This window comes from Terrapene carolina, unplaced genomic scaffold (genome assembly GCF_002925995.2).
Source record: "Terrapene carolina triunguis isolate 2854851 unplaced genomic scaffold, T_m_triunguis-2.0 Scaffold68, whole genome shotgun sequence".
Classification (NCBI taxonomy): domain Eukaryota; kingdom Metazoa; phylum Chordata; order Testudines; family Emydidae; genus Terrapene; species Terrapene triunguis.
In genome coordinates, this window is record NW_020664419.1 from 68,285,231 (window position 1) to 68,304,818 (window position 19,588).

At 41.7% G+C, this 19,588-nt stretch overlaps 2 protein-coding genes across 2 annotated transcripts in view; one reads left to right on the plus strand and one right to left on the minus strand.

Moving 5' to 3' along the window:
* CCDC59 (coiled-coil domain containing 59) overlaps positions 1–769 on the minus strand; it is a 13,971-nt gene extending 13,202 nt beyond the window's left edge. The window contains exon 1 of the mRNA XM_026648823.2: positions 606–769. Within this exon, the coding sequence (XP_026504608.1) occupies positions 606–735 (130 nt within the window). The 5' untranslated portion in view covers positions 736–769. The remainder of the gene's footprint in view (positions 1–605) is intronic.
* Positions 770–911: 142 nt separating this feature from the next.
* Positions 912–19,588, plus strand: part of METTL25 (methyltransferase like 25) — a 92,536-nt gene continuing 73,859 nt past the window's right edge. The window contains exons 1-2 of the mRNA XM_024200850.2: positions 912–1,197; positions 15,232–15,396. Coding sequence (XP_024056618.1) covers positions 936–1,197; positions 15,232–15,396 — 427 coding nt within the window. The 5' untranslated portion in view covers positions 912–935. The remainder of the gene's footprint in view (positions 1,198–15,231; positions 15,397–19,588) is intronic.

Below are 19,588 nucleotides of genomic sequence, written 5' to 3' on the forward strand. Positions count from 1 at the left end.
GCCCCCCCCCCCCCGGCTCCGGCCGCCTCCCCTCCCCCCCGGCTCCGGCCAGAGGCTTTTTTGCCTAGGGCGGCAAAAAAGCCAGAGCCGGCCCTGCATCTGACGAAGTGGGTATTCACCTATGAAAGCTTATGCTCCAATACATCTGTTAGTCTTAAAGGTGCCACAGGACTCTCTGTTGCTAAGGAGGGGAGAAGACCCAACTGAGCCTGAGTCCCCTCACACCATCCCACGGGGGAATCCTGCTTCCAGAAACCGGGCGGGTAAGAGGCATGGGGCACAGGCAGCACCACTCCTCGCCACTGTATTGGTCTGACAAGCGCCAGGCTTGGCCGCAGCCCGTGAGCACAGGGCAATCCGGGGCTTATGACACTACGTGCAACGACGGCAACAGGCCCCGAGCGGCTGCGGGCTGCCCGAGCTCTGGGCACAAGGGACCGGGGCGGGGGAGGTCAGGGACGGCCGTTCGGGGGAAAGCGCGAGATCCCCCAATCCCCCGCGCGCGGCCCCTAAACGCTGGAGTCCGCGCTTGGCCGCGGCGCCGCTCCCTCCTCCCCCAGCAGCAGGAGCCGCGGGGCCCGGGCGGCGGCTCTCTCCCCACTCACCCTCCCGAACGTTCCCCAGGAAGCTCTGCCGCGGGTCCGGCCTCCATTGCCGCTTTCGGCGGGGACCCTGGGTCGCCGCGGTGTTTTTCTTCGGGGCAGCCCGGCTCCTCGTCGTCACCGCCGGTGCCATCAGCCTTCCTCCGGTCCCTCACACTCGTCGTCGCGCTCTGGACACGTCACCAAACAGCGCCCGCCTCCTAGCGGACGGATGGCGACCTCTGTTCGGTGTTCGATTCGCCAGCCTGACCACCTGAGGCAGGGTGGAGCCCGAGCCACCAGGCATCACAAATCGAGCGCCGAGCAAATTTTCCCTCCCTCGCCGCTGCCGCCATGTCGCGTTCCCTTGGCTCCCTCCCGCCCGAAGCGGCAGCGGAGACGGTGACCTCCCGGCTGCGGGCCGTGGCGCAGTTTCTCAGGCGGGCGCTGCCGCTGTGCCAGGCCCACACGGTGGAGTTTTACACGCGGGGGCTGTGGGAGCAGCTGGTGGCTCTCTCCCCTGAGACGGTGCTGGAGGCGTTGAGCGGGGCCGGGCTCCTGCGGCAGCAGCGCCCCCTGGAGGAGGCCGCCGGCACCGCCAGGCCCGGGCTATGGGGTAAGTGCCAGAACCCCCGTTAGGGGAGCGTTAGTGCCCCGACGCTGCTGGTCCCAGGGTGGGCGCTGGGGTCACTCCCTGGCTGACTCTGCCCCTCGTGGCTGTGTGACGACGGCATGTTAGGTGGCTGTCACGGCCTGGCAGCCGGCATAGTGTTGCCACCGGGGCACCCCGCTGGGTGTTTTTCTTCAAGCCCCAGCTCCTGGAGTCGGGTGATTCCGTAGACGCTCAGCATCCTTTTAAAAGAAATGCCAGTAGCCCTCCCGATTGCGAGAAAAGTTTGACCACGGGACTTGCATGTGCTAAAAGATCAGACACCAGATGGCGAAGTTTAGAGGAACCCCATATTTATTGTTTAAAGGATCGTGATTTTTAAGCCAAGCTCATGATTTTTGATCGCTTGTGGTTGGCAGTGCTCCCTCCGCAGCATCAGAGGAGAGACTCTGCAAAGCTTGAGACTGCGGAATGGACATCCCGCGCTGCGTTGTCATGCTGCAGGGACATCACTGCCCCACCTGCCGCCGGAAGAGGGAACATCTCAATTATTGTGAGATGGTTGGGCAGTTTTTTGGTGCCATGTTATACTAGCATGTTCAAAACTTCATGTAGGGTTCCTCTAATGAAAAGATGCAAGAAGCAGTGAGGTCTGATCAGTCATTATAATAAAAATATAAGGGTGAGAAGACAGAAGAAAAAGAGCCAGACATTCAAGCTGAGAAACTGAGAAGGAACCAGAAAACAATAAATAATGGCATCTCAGAGAGAGATGGAAAAGCCAAATGGAGGAGATGGAATTGTAGCAGGGAGAGGAGCAGCTTGGTCATCAGTACTGAGACCAGTGCTGCTGTTCAACATATCAACAATCTGGAAAATGAGGTAATAGCTATGTGGTGATATATGCTGATGATTCAAAATTATTTAAGGTTAGGGAGGACTATGAGGAACTCCATTTGAGTCTCAAAAAATTAGTTGATGAAGTTGTAGACAATTATGCATTGAAAGGAACAATTTAAAATAGGTATGCCCAGTGCCAAGTTTTCAAGTACAGTAACTCCTCACTTAACGTTGTTACGTTGCTGATCAGTTAGAGAACATACTTGTTTAAAGTTGCGCAATTCTCCCTTATAACGTTGTTTGGCAGCTGCCTGCTTTGTCCACTGCTTGCAGGAAGAGCAGCCCGTTGGAGCTAGCTGGTGGGGGCTTGGAGCCAGGGTGGACCAGCAGCCCCCCATTAGTTCCCCATTCCCTGTGCAGCAGCCACCCAGCAGGCTATCAATTGCTGGCAGTTCAGCTGTCCCTCGCCCCTCTGCCATGTGCTGCTCCCGCCCTCTGCCTTGGAGCTGCTCCTGGGAGCCTCCTGCTTGCTGTTTAGTAGGGGGGCTAATGTCAGCGTGTCCCCCTCCCCCATGCCCCCCACTTACCCAACCTCAATAGAGCGGGAGGGGACACAACAGGGCTCAGGACAGAGGGAGCTTGCAAGCAGCAGCTGTTGTCTCAACTTGCTGATCTACTTAAAAAGGCAGTGTACTTAAGAGTGGGGTCAGCGTACTTAAAGGGGCAATGTGCATCTCTTGCTCTCACACACACAGGGTGTGTCTCTCTGTCTCTGTCTGCCATGCTTTCTCCCCTCCCTCCATTTGTGCTGCCTTGTAGAGTGTGAGGCTACATTAACAACAATGTGTTAACCCCTGAGGGCTCAGCCGAGTGCTTGTTCATCATTTAGCAGTAAGGCATTTCCTGGGAAATATCCCACCCTCTTCCACCCTCTGACTTTACCATCTCAACCAAGCTTCACAAACATCATTGCTGTGTACAGTATTAAATTGTTTGTTTAAAACTGATACTGTGGGTATATATATATAAAACAGTCTTTTGTCTGGTGAAAAAAATTTCCCTGGAACCTAACCCCCCCTTTTTACATTAATTCTTATGGGAAAATTGGATTTGCTTAACATCGTTTTGCTTAAAGTCGCATTTTTCAGGAACATAACTACAACGTTAAGCATGGAGTTACTGTACAAGATCCAGGCATCATTGTGGATTTCTTAGTGAAGATACCTGTGAAATGTGTATCAGTGGTTTTTTTTTTTTTTTTAAGTGAATAAAAGTTTGTATGGAGAAGAAAACAGAAAATATGGTAATGCATTTATTTAAATAGATGGTTCATTTCAGTTTGAATAATGTGTTAAGTATTGGTCATATTATTTCAAAACCCAAGATAAATAGAAAAAGAGAATGGAGACGAGAAATGAAAATGATTGAAAGTATGTATAGTAGCTATTCAGTATTATGAGAGATTTAAAAGACTATGCTTATTTAGTTTGGAAAAAAAGACTGTGAAGTTATGATGTATAAAATACTGTAACTTATAGAGGTACTGGTTCAGGGAACGAATATACTTTCAATGCGCAAAGGAATGTGACATCGAGGTTATATATCCAAAATGCATTACTGCAAATCTGGATAAAATTAGGTTTCCCATTACAAATGGCAAGACCTTCACCTCCTAAGAGTTAATGAGAAGTTCAGGTCTGATTATACGTACAGAATCCCCAAATTGTATAAGATGAACGGCATGTAGAAAACCATTCAGGCGCCCACTGTTTTTAATTTAAGTTGTCTTATAAGAAGGGGACACTAAATGAAATTTAAAGGCAACATTGAGAGTGGATTAAGCAAAATGGATTCTCTACACCAAGTAAAGATTGCTAATAACAATTAAAATATTTCTACAAAGTAAAAGGTTGCATTTTTGAAAACTGGCACAAAACAATTATTTTGTGCAATATTTTGAATTGTCATATGGATGCGAAGTGCTTAATATTGCTTAATACAGGAGGGTGATTTCTTCTATTAACTGATTCCAAGAACATTCCCATGTAATTTCCATATAGACCAGATTTTCATATAAGGAGCATATAACGGGTGTAACCCTCATTTCATGTAGCTTACATAAATTCAGATCCAGTTTTAGACTTAGAGAATACCTACTCTATTTTTCATGCATCTAAGATCTAACATTTACCAAGTTACATCTCATTTATCTAGCCATGATTTAGATCAGGGGTTCTCAACCTTTTTCCTTCTGAGCCCCTCCCTCCCCCAACATTCTATAAAAACTCCACAGCCCACCTGTGCCGCAATAACTGAGTTTCTGCATATAAAAGCCAGGGCGGAATTAGGTGGTAGCAAGCAGGACAATTGCTTGGGGCCCCATGCCACAGGGACCCCCATGAAGCTACATTGCTCAGACTTCAGCTTCAACCCGGGGTGGTGGGGCTTAGGGACCTGGGCTTCAACCTCATGCAGTGGGACTTCAGCTTTCTGCCCTGGGCCCCAGCAAGTCTAATGCTGGCCCTGCTTGGAGGCTGCCCTGAAACCTACTTGGACCCCTGGTTGGGAACTACTGATTTAGATGACTGTAAAGTTAGACACAGATTTTCTAAAAAGACTGTAACCATTTATTTTGCATTTTTATACTGTAAATTGCTCAAATATTCATGGTATAATTTTAACTTTTTGGCACGTTTATTGTTTGCCTGAAGACCTAGTTACAGGTGCATGAGCTGACATACTAGATTTCATGTGGTGGGCAATCTTAAAGTTAAAATGTTTTGAGAAATTCCTGCCTTTGTGACATTTCAAAACAACACGCACTACAATTCTGTACTTTGAGGAAACAATTGAGCTGTCTTTGATATAACTGGGTTTTGTTTTTTTTTAGCTGCCGGCTAAATAACAATTTAAATTGTTAGGATTATGTATACAGATCATAGCATGCTAATATTACATGATGATCTAAATATTTATGTTTGCTGTCCTGCAACATATTATTTAGTGATATAATAGAATGCAATGAAGTTAAGTAATATTAGTCTCTTACTTCCTTTTATTCAGTGTATACTTGTAAACATACCTTTTAACAATACAAAAGCAGATATCAGAAGGAGTGCTGTATTTTGATATTCCTATATTTGTGGGATAGCTTTTTTTTTTTTTTGCAAATAGTTTTGCCTAATTAAGTAAAAATGATGCAGAAATGGATAGTTGGATCCATTTAACAAGTTCTATTTGAGGTTAACGTTGGCACAATAAGGACATGACTGTTTTACAGATAATCCTTTAATGAGCTCATTGCATGCATTTCCAATACATTGGAGTTATTTATTTACAGCTTTCACATATTACTATGAAATAAGCCAGACTAACCTATGCAAAATAGGTCACTGAGCATAAGTGGGCAATATATATTTACTTTATTTGTTTATAGATAACTTGCAATTGTTTTCACTTCCCCAGATTAAATGCAAATATTTCATCTAATCTTCATCAACAACTGAATTGCCCTTAGTAGAAAGAACAAAAATGTTTCAGTCACTAATGCTTGGTTTAGGATGGTAATACAGATGTGTTTTAGTCTATGTAATCTTTCCCATCACATTGTTAAAGAAATGCATACATCCGTAGTTAACAAGGGTTTCTTGTTTTCATAGATTCATTATAGTGAAATATTTTCCAAAACTATGCTATTATTCCTGTTTGAGGGGAGGAAAAAGTAACAGTACCATTGTAATGACAAAGGACATATTTTCCCCAAGTTTTAATTTTATTTATTGATGTTAGAAACCAGTATATTTAAAAGATAAGAACCTCTCAGGAATACCTCTACCTAGCCAGATGTTGAGGAAGGAATCACTCAGAAATCAAAATGTGTTTTCAGCATACATATATAAATGTTACAGAAATGAAAGTTCATTCATATCTGTTTCTTATTCATTTTACATATGCTAAAGAAGTATTTTAAAATATAGCCTAAAGACTTTAAAATCTATATTTTAAAAAAAGTGCTTAGTTAATTTTGGATGATTATATGCAAATGAATGGGAGAAATAAATTGAGTTGGAAAAGGGTTTCTTATGATTGCCCTGAGAGCAACACATTTTTATTTTAATGTAGTAATGGCTAAAAAAGACTATATTCTTGTAATCCTTGTCTTTATAACTCATGATTGTATATGCCAGGTTTACAAAAATGCTGAAAGGAAATTTACTGGATGTTGGTTAGTCTTCAAGAAATCTAATTCTAAGCTAAATAAATGTATATATATGTTTATAAATTTATATAGATAATATTAGATTGGATTGGAATTTTCACAAATTTTATAATAAAAAGTAGTAACAACAATCTGTACCACTTAAAACATCATAATGCCTGTGAAACAAAATTGGAACACCTCCTCCCCGACAGGAAAATCAGGTTGGTTTTTTTTCCCTCTTGGCAACACCGATGAACAGCTGGCTAGTAGAGAAATCCCTCTGCAGTTTGAGATTTAATACTCAATCTCTGTCATACTCCCAACAATTGTTGGCCTGTAGCCTTGGTTGTTGACTCCCCCGACCTTTAATCTGGGTCTCTTGCTTGACAGATTAGTGAGTTGTCTGTACTGTATCAAACCTAAGGATTTCTATGCAATTTTTATTGCTTTTGGCTATACTTATTTTGTGGATTTGTGTGAATTTCATGGAATTCTGTCCCAGGGAATTGAAAATAAGTTAAATGAATAAACCTTTATTTTAAAAATACATATTTTTATTTTTATTTAGTAATGTTGATAAGGAAACAAAAAGAATCATGTATAGTTTCACTCCTTGAAACAAACCCAGGGTTGATTTTTTCCGGCCAGCGGTGTAGAGAGAAAGTAGAGAGAAATTACTAGGGCTGTCGATTAATTGTGGTTAACTCGCGATTAACAAAAAATTAATTGCGGTTAAAAAAAATTGATTGTGATTAATCGCACTGTTAAACAATGAAATCTCAATTGAAATTTATTAAATATTTTGGATGCTTTTCTACATTTTAAAATATATTGACTTCAATTACAAATATTTGCACTGTAAAATGATAAACAAAAGAAACAGTATTTTTCAATTACCTCATACAAGTACTGTAGTGCAGTCTCTTTGTTGTGAAAGTGCAATTTACAAATGTAGATTTTTTTTCAGAAACAAAATAATGTAAAACTTTAGCACCTACAAGTCCACTCAGTCCTACTGCTTGTTCAGCCAATTGCTAAGACAAACAGGTTCGTATACATTTGCAGGCGGTAATGCTGCCTGCTTCTTATTTACAATGTCACCTGAAACTGAGAACAAACGTTCACATGGAACTTTTGTAGCCGGCATTGCAAGGTATTTACGTGCCAGATATGCTAAACATTCGTATGCTCCTTCATGCTTCGGCCACCATGTCTATTCCAGAGGACATGCTTCCATGCTGATGATGCTCATTTAAAAAAAAAATGCGTTAATTAAATTTGTGACTGAACTCCTTGGGAGGAGAATTGTATGCCTCCTGCTCTGTTTTACCCGCATTCTGCCATATGTTTCATGTTATAGTAGTCTCGGATGATGACCCAGCACATGTTGCTCATTTTAAAAACGCTTTCACTGCAGATTTGACAAAACGCAAAGAAGGAACTAATGTGAGATATCTAAAAATAGATTCAACACTCGACCCACGGTTTAAGAATCTGAAGTGTCTTCCAAAATCTGAGAGGGATGAGGTGTGGAGAATGCTTTCAGATATCTTAAAAGAGCAACACTCTGATGCGGAAACTATAGAACCTGAACCACCAAAAAAGAAAATCAATCTTCTGCTGGTGGCATCTGAGTCAGATGATGAAAATGAACATGAATTGGTCCGCATTGTTTTGGATTGTTATCGAGCAGAACATATCATCATCACAAGCATGGAGGGCAATATGAATCTTTAGCACACCTGGCACATAAATATCTTGCGATGCCAGAGCCATGCGAACGCTTGTTCTCACTTTCAGGTGACATTGTAAACAAGAAGCAGGCAGCATTATTTCCTGCAAATGTAAACAAACTTGTTTGTCTGAGCAATTGGCTGAACATGAAGTAGGACTGAGTGGACTTGTAGGCTCTAAAGTTTCATTTTTGAATGCAGTTTTTTTTGTACATAATTCTACATTTGCAAGTTCAATTTTCATGATAAAGAGATTGCACTACAGTACTTGTAATGGGGGAATTACAGATTAACACGGCTGCTACTCTGAAACCTATCACTATTTCTTTTGTTTTTTTACAGTGCAAATATTTGTAATCAAAAATAAATCTAAGTATATTTTGTATTCTGTGTTGTAACTGAAATCAATATATTTGAAAATGTAGAAAATATCAAAAATATTTAAATAAATGGTATTCTATTATTGTTTAACAGTGCGATTAATCCTGCGATTAATTTTTTTAATCATGCAATTAATCACAGTTAATTTTTGTAATTGCTTGACAGCCCTAGAAATTACATTTGATTTTTTTTTTAATAAAAAAGTGTTTTATTTTGTAAAATATGAAATAACTGTTATTGGGGAATTTCACAGTGAAAGTAAATACTGTACTAGTAGATTTATGATGTACTGTGTAGTAGCACTCAGTCTAACACACTGACATAATTTTTCATTTATAGCTGGATTTCTAGTATACTGAACACTATGTTTATGAATGTTTTCATTCTTATCACAGAGGAATGATCAAAATGATCTTTTAAGAGTATCTTTGTGTGTAGTGTTTGATGCTTCCTGGTCATATAAACCGCTTGAGCCAACTTCTGGTGCCACTAATCCTTCTGTGGCCTGGCTCAGAAAGGAAGATCCAAGCCTTCTTCATGCCCTTGTCCATCTTCCTTTCATCTTTCTGTGCATCCCTTGAGTACAGATTGCTATTTTGTTCCAGCAGTTACTGTAACTACTCCAGTTTTAACAATAAAACCAATTTAGTTAAGATTAAACTAAAGTAAGAATTTACTGACATTTTACAAAACAGAGAGAAACCAAACAAAAGGATTGTTAGGTAATACATGGCTGCTTTTGTTGCTGTGCAAAAGTATTTTCATGCTGGGCCTAAAGTTAATTACACAATAGTTGCAGATTTTACATAGCATAAACGTATTAGTTCTGCAACAGCTCAAGCTGTGACTGTTTCTCCTTGTCAGAACTTCCAGCACATCTTCCCAGTCGAAAAATGTCTGTGCTTAGGTATCCAGCTCCTTTTATAATTCCCTAAGCTTTGAAGTAAAGGAGTCATCCATTACATTGCAAACAAGTGTTTGATTACTTCACCTTTCTGATATTAGATTGTCCTGTTTTGTTTGATTTGAAGGTATCAGAAGGAGTCTTTATTTCCCCTCTGTGATTTCAGAATGCACAAATCTAATTTCCCCTTTTCCTGTAAAAAACAAACAAACTTGCATTGACTTTTTTTTTTTTTTTAAGTGAACCTTTGGCATTCTTCCTTACGTTGTTTCGGTATTTCTATATGTTCGTGTTCCTATTTTCTTGTTTCAGACTATATCAGCATCTTGCATAAAGTTTTGTTATTTGCAAATGATTGGATCACTGATTTATCTCAGTAATACAAAACAAGCAAAGTCATTTATGTAATGCAAAAATCACTCTTCAATTTTGAAGTAGAAAAATAAAGAATAAAAATTATAAGGACAGCTACTGAAACAATTTAAAAGTGGATAGTCTGGTTATAGCCTGTCAAAATATTTATTCTTACTAGGGCCACATATTGCCACCTGTAGTGATGTCTTGGGAGTACCTTGCTCCACAAGTAAAACTATTGAAATCAATGGGACTGCTTTCAGTGGATCAAATTGTGGCATGACTTGTGCGGTCATGCAAGGAAGTAAGGGGGCTTACAGATTGTGAGTAGCAGTTCAGTAAGGAGAATGGCCTCTGCAGGAATGCTACATCCTCCCCTTGTACAGGTGAGTGGAGCAGGTCAGGGTGGCTGTCTCTGGGTGCCACGGGAAGAATGCTGTGCCAGGTATAAACCTGGTGCCAGCATTACCCATGAGACCAAGGCAGTTTATGAGTTTGATTCACAGTCTGCCTTCCAGTAAACTCCAGGGGCAGCACAACTATGTGTTGTCCTTGACTCAAAGGTCATGGCATTTGAGTCCAGAGTAAGGTACTGTTCAGGGTGAGAGAAGAGTAGCAAAATCTGGCCTTTATTAAAAGATATTTGTCTAATCTAAAATAAAAGGATTATAACAAATAATTGAAGTTTTTCTTTAAAGCTTTTGTCTCTTGAATTTGATAGATTATATTAGATTTGTTCAAAATTCTATTTTTTGCCGCTAATGTTGTTGTAAAGTGGACTCAAGACTTCTAGGCACATGTTCACCAAACAGTGCACATATGCTCACCCTTATTGTAGTGCTTGTGCTGTTTACTATGCAACTTCTAGTAAAGTGATACAGATTTATTTTTTATAATATAACTTTTAGTTATAATGATAATTAACGTTTATTTAGCATGTTACATTTTCAAAGTGCTGTACAAACATTAATTAATGACTGATAATGGGTGTGGGGAAAATATTTGCATAAAATCTTGAAAATAAACAGTTCATCATGGAACTATCAAGAAAGTTAGGTACATTTTTCTGCTTAGCACTTTTGTTTATGTCCCTTTGTAACGAACTTCTCATGAGGAATACTATTGGAATCTATATATAATTACACATACAACCCATTACATTAAAGGAAGTTACTTAAATTTGCAAAGATAAGCACTCAGAAGTTAGAAAATGCCAAAATTAAGGTTGCCTGCAAAACCTTAATTTGGCCTTCTTGTGTGTATAAATTATAGTTAAGGTTAAGATTTTGTCACGGTTATTTTTAGTAAAAGGTCGTGGGCACTAAACAAAAATTCCTGAGAGCCATGACTGTCTGTGACTTTTACTAAAAATAACCAAGGGGGGAGGAGTCGGGGGAGAAGTGACAGCTGGAGCTCCACTGAGGGGACTGAGAGCCTGTGCCCTGCCGCGAGAGGTGGGTGGACTGACAGCCTGAGCCCCATCACCACGGGGCGGGCACACGCCCAGTGGCATCCACAAGGGGGCACGCACAGCCACGGCGGGGGGCATCCGGCCCTGGGTGCAGCCACGGTGGGCGGGGGAGAACAGCCCCAGCCGTGTAGGGGGGCACACAGCTCCGGCCATGGCGGAGGGTGGAACAGCCCCAGCTATAGCTACTGACAGCTGAAGCCAAAGAAGTCGTGGAGGTCTAGTAAAGTCACAGAATCCGTGACCTCCTTGACTAAATCATATCCTTAATTTATAGTACAGTCCTTAATTTCATGATCACATATATTTTTTTCCTCAGGACCCCTACCTCATTCAGTGCACAGGCTGTATGGTGCTCACTGAATGAGCAGCTATCAATTTTCTGTTTCTTCTTATTGTTTAGCATGTGGAACTATGCCTTGTTTTCTGTACCATTCAAACTTTACTTTGCAGACAGAATTATTAATTTCCTCATGGGCTTTTCTTTGATGCTCATCACTATCTAATATATGAGTTTTTCACAAACAGTTTATCTTCGCAATGACTCTGTGAGGAAAGGGGGTTGTCATAGTCCCCGTTTTACAGATGTACTTGAGACATAGATTAAACTCAAACATTTTGAGTTTAGGTGCCCAGTTTGAGACACCTAGGACCTGATTTTTTCAGAGTACTTAGCATAATATAGCACTTTATATGTTCAAAGCACAGCTCCCATTAACAGTTATGAGTGCTCAGCAGTGCTGCAAATCAGATCCCAGGGTATCAAGTTGAGACCCAGAAAATAAGGAACATATACTTATGACCTGTGAAATTTTAGATTAGGTGACTTACCTAGCATCACACAGGAACTCTAGTGCAGTATTCAGTGTCTTAACAGTGAGGCTCTCCTTTCTTTTCCTGTAGTTCTCAGTCTTGTTCACTACACACCTTGATTCACCCCCGAAGCAGCATGTAAACTGAATGAGGCGGAGTCCTGGGGAAAAATAATATGTATACATGTAATTAAGGACTGTATCATAATGCATACACACGGTGGAATATGTGCACAGCATCCTTAATTATGGCAATTCCTAACTTTTGAATGCTTAACTTTGCAACCTTTTAACAGTTCTTTGTGTGTAATTTCCTCGGTTTTAATAAAGCAATCTGAAGAAACAGAAATTTCATCATGTGGCATTATATTGACACCCACATGGTTCGTCAGCAAAGTTGGAACCTTTAGATCTACAGCACAGACCTCTGCCACTTGAGCTAATTGAATAACTGGTAGCAGTAGTAGGTTATGGTCCTCTATGTGGACTAGCACTAGAGGGGGATGAGATACGCACTTTGCTAATGGTTTTTACAGATATTTGTTAACAGCAGAGAAATGCTGAGGCTCAGGAATCTTGTGTTCCACTCAATGCATTGGAGGGGGGTGTTCCTTAGAGGGCACAGACACTCCTGCCCGTTTTCCACCAAGCTTGACTCCTTCTGCCCCATCCCCACCAATATGTCATGCTCCCAATCCTGTATCTTCCCCATTCCTGCTTCCTTGTCACAGGACTGTTGTCTGTAACTACCTAGACTCATTCCCCTTGCCCAGTAAGTTCCAGTTCCCCTTATCTGTTCTGTCTCTCCATTCTAAGGGTCTTTGCCCTAGTCCCAGTTCTCCTCACCCTCACCCTGCCCACAGGCACCGAGTCTCCTTGCTCAACTAGTTCCAATCTCCCTACTTCCCACTCCCTGTCACAGTTACCCCCTTCCCCACCAGTCCCAGTCTTTCCAGACTCCCTATCCCAGTCTACTCTTTTTTCTCCCCCTTGGTCGAGCTTTTGTCCTCTCTACAGTCAAATCAAATGAGTTCCTACTCAACACTGCCTGGGTGCCAGCAAGGAAGTAATTGAGAGCACAAGAGAGAGAGGTTCCCTGCTGTCAGTTCCAGTGCCTTGCCTCACCCCAGAGCAGCTGAGAGAGGCCTTTACAGAGGAAGTCCTTCTGAGCCCCCATAACCCTAGACTGGAGCATGCTGTTGCTCTGTGGGGATGGCACATGCACAGTCTGATCATCACTAAAAGCTGTCAGAGGCTGGAGCATGCGAAGTGTAAATGGAATTTTAGGAGATTTTAACTGTTAAGCTGCAGGAAATCTCTACTGAGCACGTGCACACTGCAGTTTTTTTCATAGGTTTGTAACTTGGCCAAATTTTTACTGGCACAGCCAAAGGCACATCCCTGACACAAAGGCTATCTAAAATTTGTAGTCCATAATCCAAAGCATGGGTGCTTATTTGAAGAAAAAGGTTGCCAGAATTTTTTAATATGAGCATATCAATGCATTTTGCCTGCCCTAGCCCTGTTCTTGGAAATTGCTGCAATTTTTTCCAGCTGAAATGAAAATATATTCACCTGAGGTAGACACCTGGCACAGAAAATTTCAGCTGAAACAGTTCAAGTTTGGCAAAGTTATAAGGAACTGAAAATAGGGTCTTGTAATGAGAAGTGTCATGCAACTTTAATATGGTGCTAGCACCCCTATCTATTATCCATTATTTGCACATCTAGCATGAGGTGTGCTAGCAAAGGTAAGTAGAAAAAATGGCACAGCACCTACATACTCTATGCTTTTCTCTTACAATGAGAAGACGACTGCTGATATCACAGGGCTTGGATCAGAGCCCAAATGGAGTCTTCACATACACCCTTATTTGGACTATGATCTGAAGTTCATTCATTTAATTAGAGAGTTTTATTACCATTAAAATAAATAAAAGACAATAGCTATTACAAGCTCTAGAGATCCCTTTCATATTTTCTTTTCTGTGTTTCTCTATATAAATTATCTTGGGAAAATATAGAAAACAGTATGAAAAGGACTCTCTAGAGCTTTTAGTAGCTATTTTTTTAATGGTAGTAAAATTCTTTAGGACCTAGAACAATGGTAGCAGAGTACTTCTATTTTAAAAATTAGAATTTTAATGGCCATAAATAACTTTTCCTAATGTAAGAGTTGTTTTTTACTGCACAGAAAACCTGAGTGTAACAGCATTCAGATTCGCAATATGTTGGCTGATAGAGTCCTGGAGGTGAAGTTTTTTTTAAGGTAAAAGAGGGACAACTCATAGGGCAGATCATTGCAGGCTGATATTCAGAGCAATGATTGTTATATCATGAAGGAAGCTTGTTGTCTGTCTTCTTTGCAAGATGTACTGTTTCTAGACATTGACCACTATGAACAATTTTTATAGTTTGTTATTATTACAATTATTTGTATTATCGTGGCGCTTTGAGCAGGGGGTTGGACTAGATGACCTCCTGAGGTCCCTTCCAACCCTGATATTCTATGATTCTATGACTAGTATCTCATTGTGCTAGGCGATGTGCAAACACAGAACAAAAAGTGAGAGATTGCCTATATTCTGTTTGTTGTTTAAATATAATTTAACTTCTTTTTTTAAAGGTTAATTTGAAGCCTACAGTATTTTCTAATTCAGTGTCAGTTATTATTTCCAGGTCATGTTTTAAAATCATTTGAAAATTTGCGACCTTTTCAGCCCTCTGAATGAGTTAGGTGTTGCCAACAAACAAAATGCTTTGTTCGGGTGCATTGACAATTGGGAACCTAAGTTAGAATCATACCTAGAGTTTGGGGTGAATGTATTTCTTACTGGAAATTCAGAGTTATAGAGCAGCTGAGAAAGTTTGTAAATGTAATGATTGTAAGTCGGTACAGTTTGTAAATTTAATGATTATATTTCTTCTCTGATATTAAAATGTTGTCTCTGGGAATCAACTTGGGAAGAAAAAAATTAATTAGGGTTCAGAGTCCAGTAAAACACAGTGCTGAGAGAGAGAGGGCATTCACAGCAGGCAAGAGATTAAACAAGAGAGAAGGGATGACACTTTAGCCAAATTCTGCTGTCTTTGAAGTAGCTCTGCTGCAGTGCGTGGATTTACCCCAGATTTATATTAGTGTAACTGAATGCAGAATTTGGCCTAAATTCTGTAAGGAAAATTTAAATGTGAAGAAATATAATGAGTTGTCCAGTTCTAAAGGGCAAAATATTAATAATCTTTTGTACTTCTTCTATATTGTTTATTGTTCTCCGGTCAAGAGTAGAAGAGCAATTTCATTGTTAATTATTGTTAACACGTAACTTTTCCCTCCACTTTCCACACAGATAACTGCAAGTTTTCCAACGTGTTCTGTGAAAATTCTCAGAAGCTGGTCAACGTGCAGTTCTTTGCTCTCGCTGCTAAATACCATTCCTTGCCAAGCCTTGAAGTGTGTACCCCATTAGACCAGATGCTTGGAGCACTGAGTGGAAAGCAACACGAGAGATGTGGTATATTGGAATTTATTTTATCTTACAAAAATTCTCAGCAGGCGCTGTGGTGGCTAAGATTAGATGAGTCTCTTGCTTTACTGCTCAATTTACTTTTATTATTAGCTACTTACTCCAGTGCACAGATTTATATGATTTTTTTCACCCTGAAATTTGAATAAAAGGCGTCACTGCACTCCCATGCCTGTAGATGTTTTTAAGACTCAGCCTTAGAAGGGGCTAGCTAGGAAGGCAGACAGAAGGGAATTAGACATGGTTCAGTACTTAGGCAGATATCTAGTTCTAGTCCCTTATTGTTTCTCGCTGAGGAGAGTAAGTTTTTATTGGTATTTTTGCTCTTGTTAAAGACTTCACTAGGATGGCTTTCAGCTGTATCACCTCAAGCTGTTATCTCGTCTCCCATCTGAAGAATTAGACAAGGACCTTGAATTTTCATCAAATCAATGGGATTCCGCATGGTTACAGGGATTCACCTTAGCAGATACTGATGGGTCTAGGTCTGTATTCAAGTAAGAGACTTCTACAGAAAACCCAGAAAGTGCAGACAATGGTGCATGTGAATCGGCTTTTTGGGTCTGGAACTGTGTCGTCTTAAGTGTTTGTACAGCCCCTACCGTAGTAGGGCCATTTGGAATAAAAAAAAAAATTAAGTGATTTAAGATCCCTTTACAGCATGCCCAGTAGACATCTGCTAAGACTTTTTAGCACTCCTTAATATAGTCTTGCTCATTTTGGAACTTCATATATAGTGTGGGAAAATGGCACATTCTCCTTGCCCTCCCTGACAAACCTGGGGCCACTATGACAATTTACATGAGAAAGAATGTAAGTGCCTGTTGGACTTTCTCCCTTGATTAACTGAGCCCATGCTGAACACTCAACCACATATTCCTGTGGCAAAGAAGCTTTTACTTTAAAATTTCATTTGAGCATGTATGTTCTGAGGCATTCTGCGCAACTACTTTGTGATGGCCCAGGAACATCAGACATATAGGAACAGTCTATATCTACAAATAAAATATGTGCTTAATGTTAACAGTGTGAGTAGTCAGATTAGTTTTCATGTGACTACTATTGCACCCTTAAAGTTAGCCACATCTTAAGTGTATCAGAGCTTAACATAACTTGAAAACATGGTACTACTCTTGTGCTCAAAGTTAAGCACATGGTTAAGTGCGTTGCTGGATTGGAGCCTTAAAGACAGGATTGACACCACAGAAGGAACTGATCTTCCTTATTCCCCATTTCTTTACTTGGGCTAGAGTCTGATCTCAAGTGCGCTGGTATAAGTCTGGAGTCTGTCCATTAACTGCAGTTATTTATATTGAATTAAAGCGGCGTGAAAGGTGCACTGGAGTTTGCACCGGATTGATCTTGTTTTAACAGATCAGAAATTGTCCTTTCTTCTTTACTTGCCTTTTACCGCAAGCATTTTCAAGTGCACTATCCATTCCCTCCCTAAGGCTCACAATTTTGGCATTGTCTTTGACACTTCTCATTAACTGCTCACATCCAGGCTCTCAGTGCTCTCCTGCCTTTGTTTTCTAATCTGCATCACTCTGTACATTGTATTTAAAGTCTGAAGTCCCTTCTTCTTCACCATCTTAATAATGGGGGTTCGCTATGTATTCCATTTACTGCTGTGATCTTTTCTGTCCGACTTCCCTGTCTTTCATCTCTCCAGACTATCCAAAACGTTACAGCTAAAATCATCTTCCTCTTCTGGTGCTATGAACATGTCAGTCCCCTCCCTGACTACCTTCATTAGCTTCTCTTCCTTCTTGCATCCAACTGAAGCCCTTTGTCCTTGTCTTTCTGGTTGTATATGTACAGCTCTTATTTTGCTTGCATCTTTGCTCTTTTTTCCTTTTCCATGCTCTCTCAGGCCCTCCACTATGCTTAATTCTCTCTAATTAATGTCTTTTTTCCCTGCTTCTCCCACTCTTGACTTTGTACCCTTTTTTTGCTGCTGTCCCCAGCATTTGGATCAGCTTCCCCCCGCCATATATCAAGCGTCTTTCTTCCTTATGTCTGTACAGAACTGAACATCTACATTAAAGGATAGAGAACAAATAATTGTTTTCTATACACTGTAAATGAGCTCTGTGATTGTAATATAGTAATTGTAGTCCTGTGCTTTATTGCAATATAGGAAATATTACAAATATTTAATGTATTGAACTATTTTACTATAGTTTGAGTCCTTTGTATAGAGTTGCCAACAAGTCAATGAAGACTCCTTAATCTAAATGAATTGCCTGGCAGTCATCTGGTTGAGGCAAAGTACCAAGCTTCAGATTTGTAATATGGGACTTTTTGTGTGAAAACTGGGATCTTTAATCTTCTTTTAGACTTTCCTGGACTCATTCCTGTATTTCAGGAAAGATGCACATTTGCTATCCTATGTGAAATGTTCAGGAACAAATTGGAATCTTTAAAGATGGCTTTACATACAAAGGAAAAATGTCAATTATATTATGCAAAATTATTTTTTAGCATAATTCCATTTATTGTTCCAATGTCTCTTGTAATGTTCCTTGTCATAAGAAAAAGATGTTTGAGAGACACAAACACCTCCAGAGTTCTCAAACCTGTGAAATAATTTTAAAACCTTGTAATATGGATGCACATAATAGTAACAACTTTTAGGGTGGGTTGTTTGGAAAGGAGCACACCAGATCATTAAAGTGCTTTTGAAAATCCAATCCTTAAATCTTTAATAGGGCCTAAAAGTTATAGTGCGGACAGGGCCATTTAGAGTGTAATTCTGAATCCAGGTCTTAGCCTGGTGCTTCCTGGCTTATTGTGAGCCATATTAGATCTCCAGCTTTCCTGACCTAAGGGTAGGGAATGTAAAAGATCCTGGTCCAGAAGAGGGGATTTGGAACAGGGGAATTCCTCTTGGTAGGAGATTAGGGTCTGAATGTAGGAAGGGAGGCATGCTGGAGAAATGGACCCAGAGCCGTCATTTTACCCTCCACAAATTAATGCTGCCCTAGTCAATATAAATTTACCCACCTTTCTCCTCCATGCTTTGATCTCCACAAAACCCATCGTTAGCCGAGGTTCTGGTTCATCAGCCAACACAGCAGGGAATTCCACCATCAACCTGGCTCCTGCAGAAGCTGTGCTGACCAAGAGTAGAAGCTGGTATACAGGCACATGGCCTCTGTATAGATGGACCTAGCCTGTTTGGATCCTGAAGTTCCTTTAGGAACATAGACATCTACTGGTTGCAAGAGTCAAACCCTCGGCGTTTTCCACAGGAGGTGAGGTCGTACAAATCCTTCCCCCTATCAGAACAGTGCCTACGAAACTCTTTAAGGAGAACTTTACAAAATGTCCTGTCTTAAACATGCAATTCAGTTGACCTATATGAGGAATAATATATGTCTGTTAATTACTGAGGTAGGAGTTGTAGGTGTATATTGCATTGTTACAATTAGTGCCATTTTCCAAACAAATAACAGCTCCTTACACCCAAAGAGCTTACAGTCTAGAGCAGGGGTGGGCAAACTACGGCCCGCGGACCACATCCGGCCCACGGGACCATCCTGCCTGGCCCCTGAGCTCCTGGCCCGGGAGGCTAGCCCCTGGCCCCTCCCTCGCTGTTCCCCCTCTCCCGCAGCCTCAGCTCACTCGCTGCGCTGCCGGCGCAATGCTCTGGGCAGCGGGGCTGTGAGCTCCTAGGGCAGCGCAGCTGCAGAGCTGGGCCTGACCCAGTCTTTGTGGTGTGTGGTGACGGTGGCGGCAGCGTGGCCCGGCTCCAGCCGGGCAGCGCGGCTGTAGCACCGCCAGCCACCGGTGCTCCAGGCAGCTTGGTAAGGGGGCAGGGAGCGGGTCAGGGTTGGATAGAGGGCAGGGGAGTTCGGGGGGTGGTGGTCAGGGGGCGGGGAGGTAGATGGTGGTCGGGGGGGGAAACAGGGAGTTGAAAGGGGGCAGGGGTCCCGGAGGGCAGTCAGGAAGGGGAGGGGGGTTGGATGGGGCGGCAGGGGGCAGTCAGGAGCAGGGGTTCCGGGGGCAGCCAGGGGACAGGGAGAAGGGGTGGTTGGATGGGGCAGGGGTCGCGGGGGGGGGCGGTCAGGAATGAGAGGAGGGGTTGGATGGGGCGTCGGAGGTCCGGGGCAGTCAGGGGACAGGGAGCGGGGGTGTGTGGATGGGGCAGGGGTCCCAGAGGGGCCGTCAGGGAACA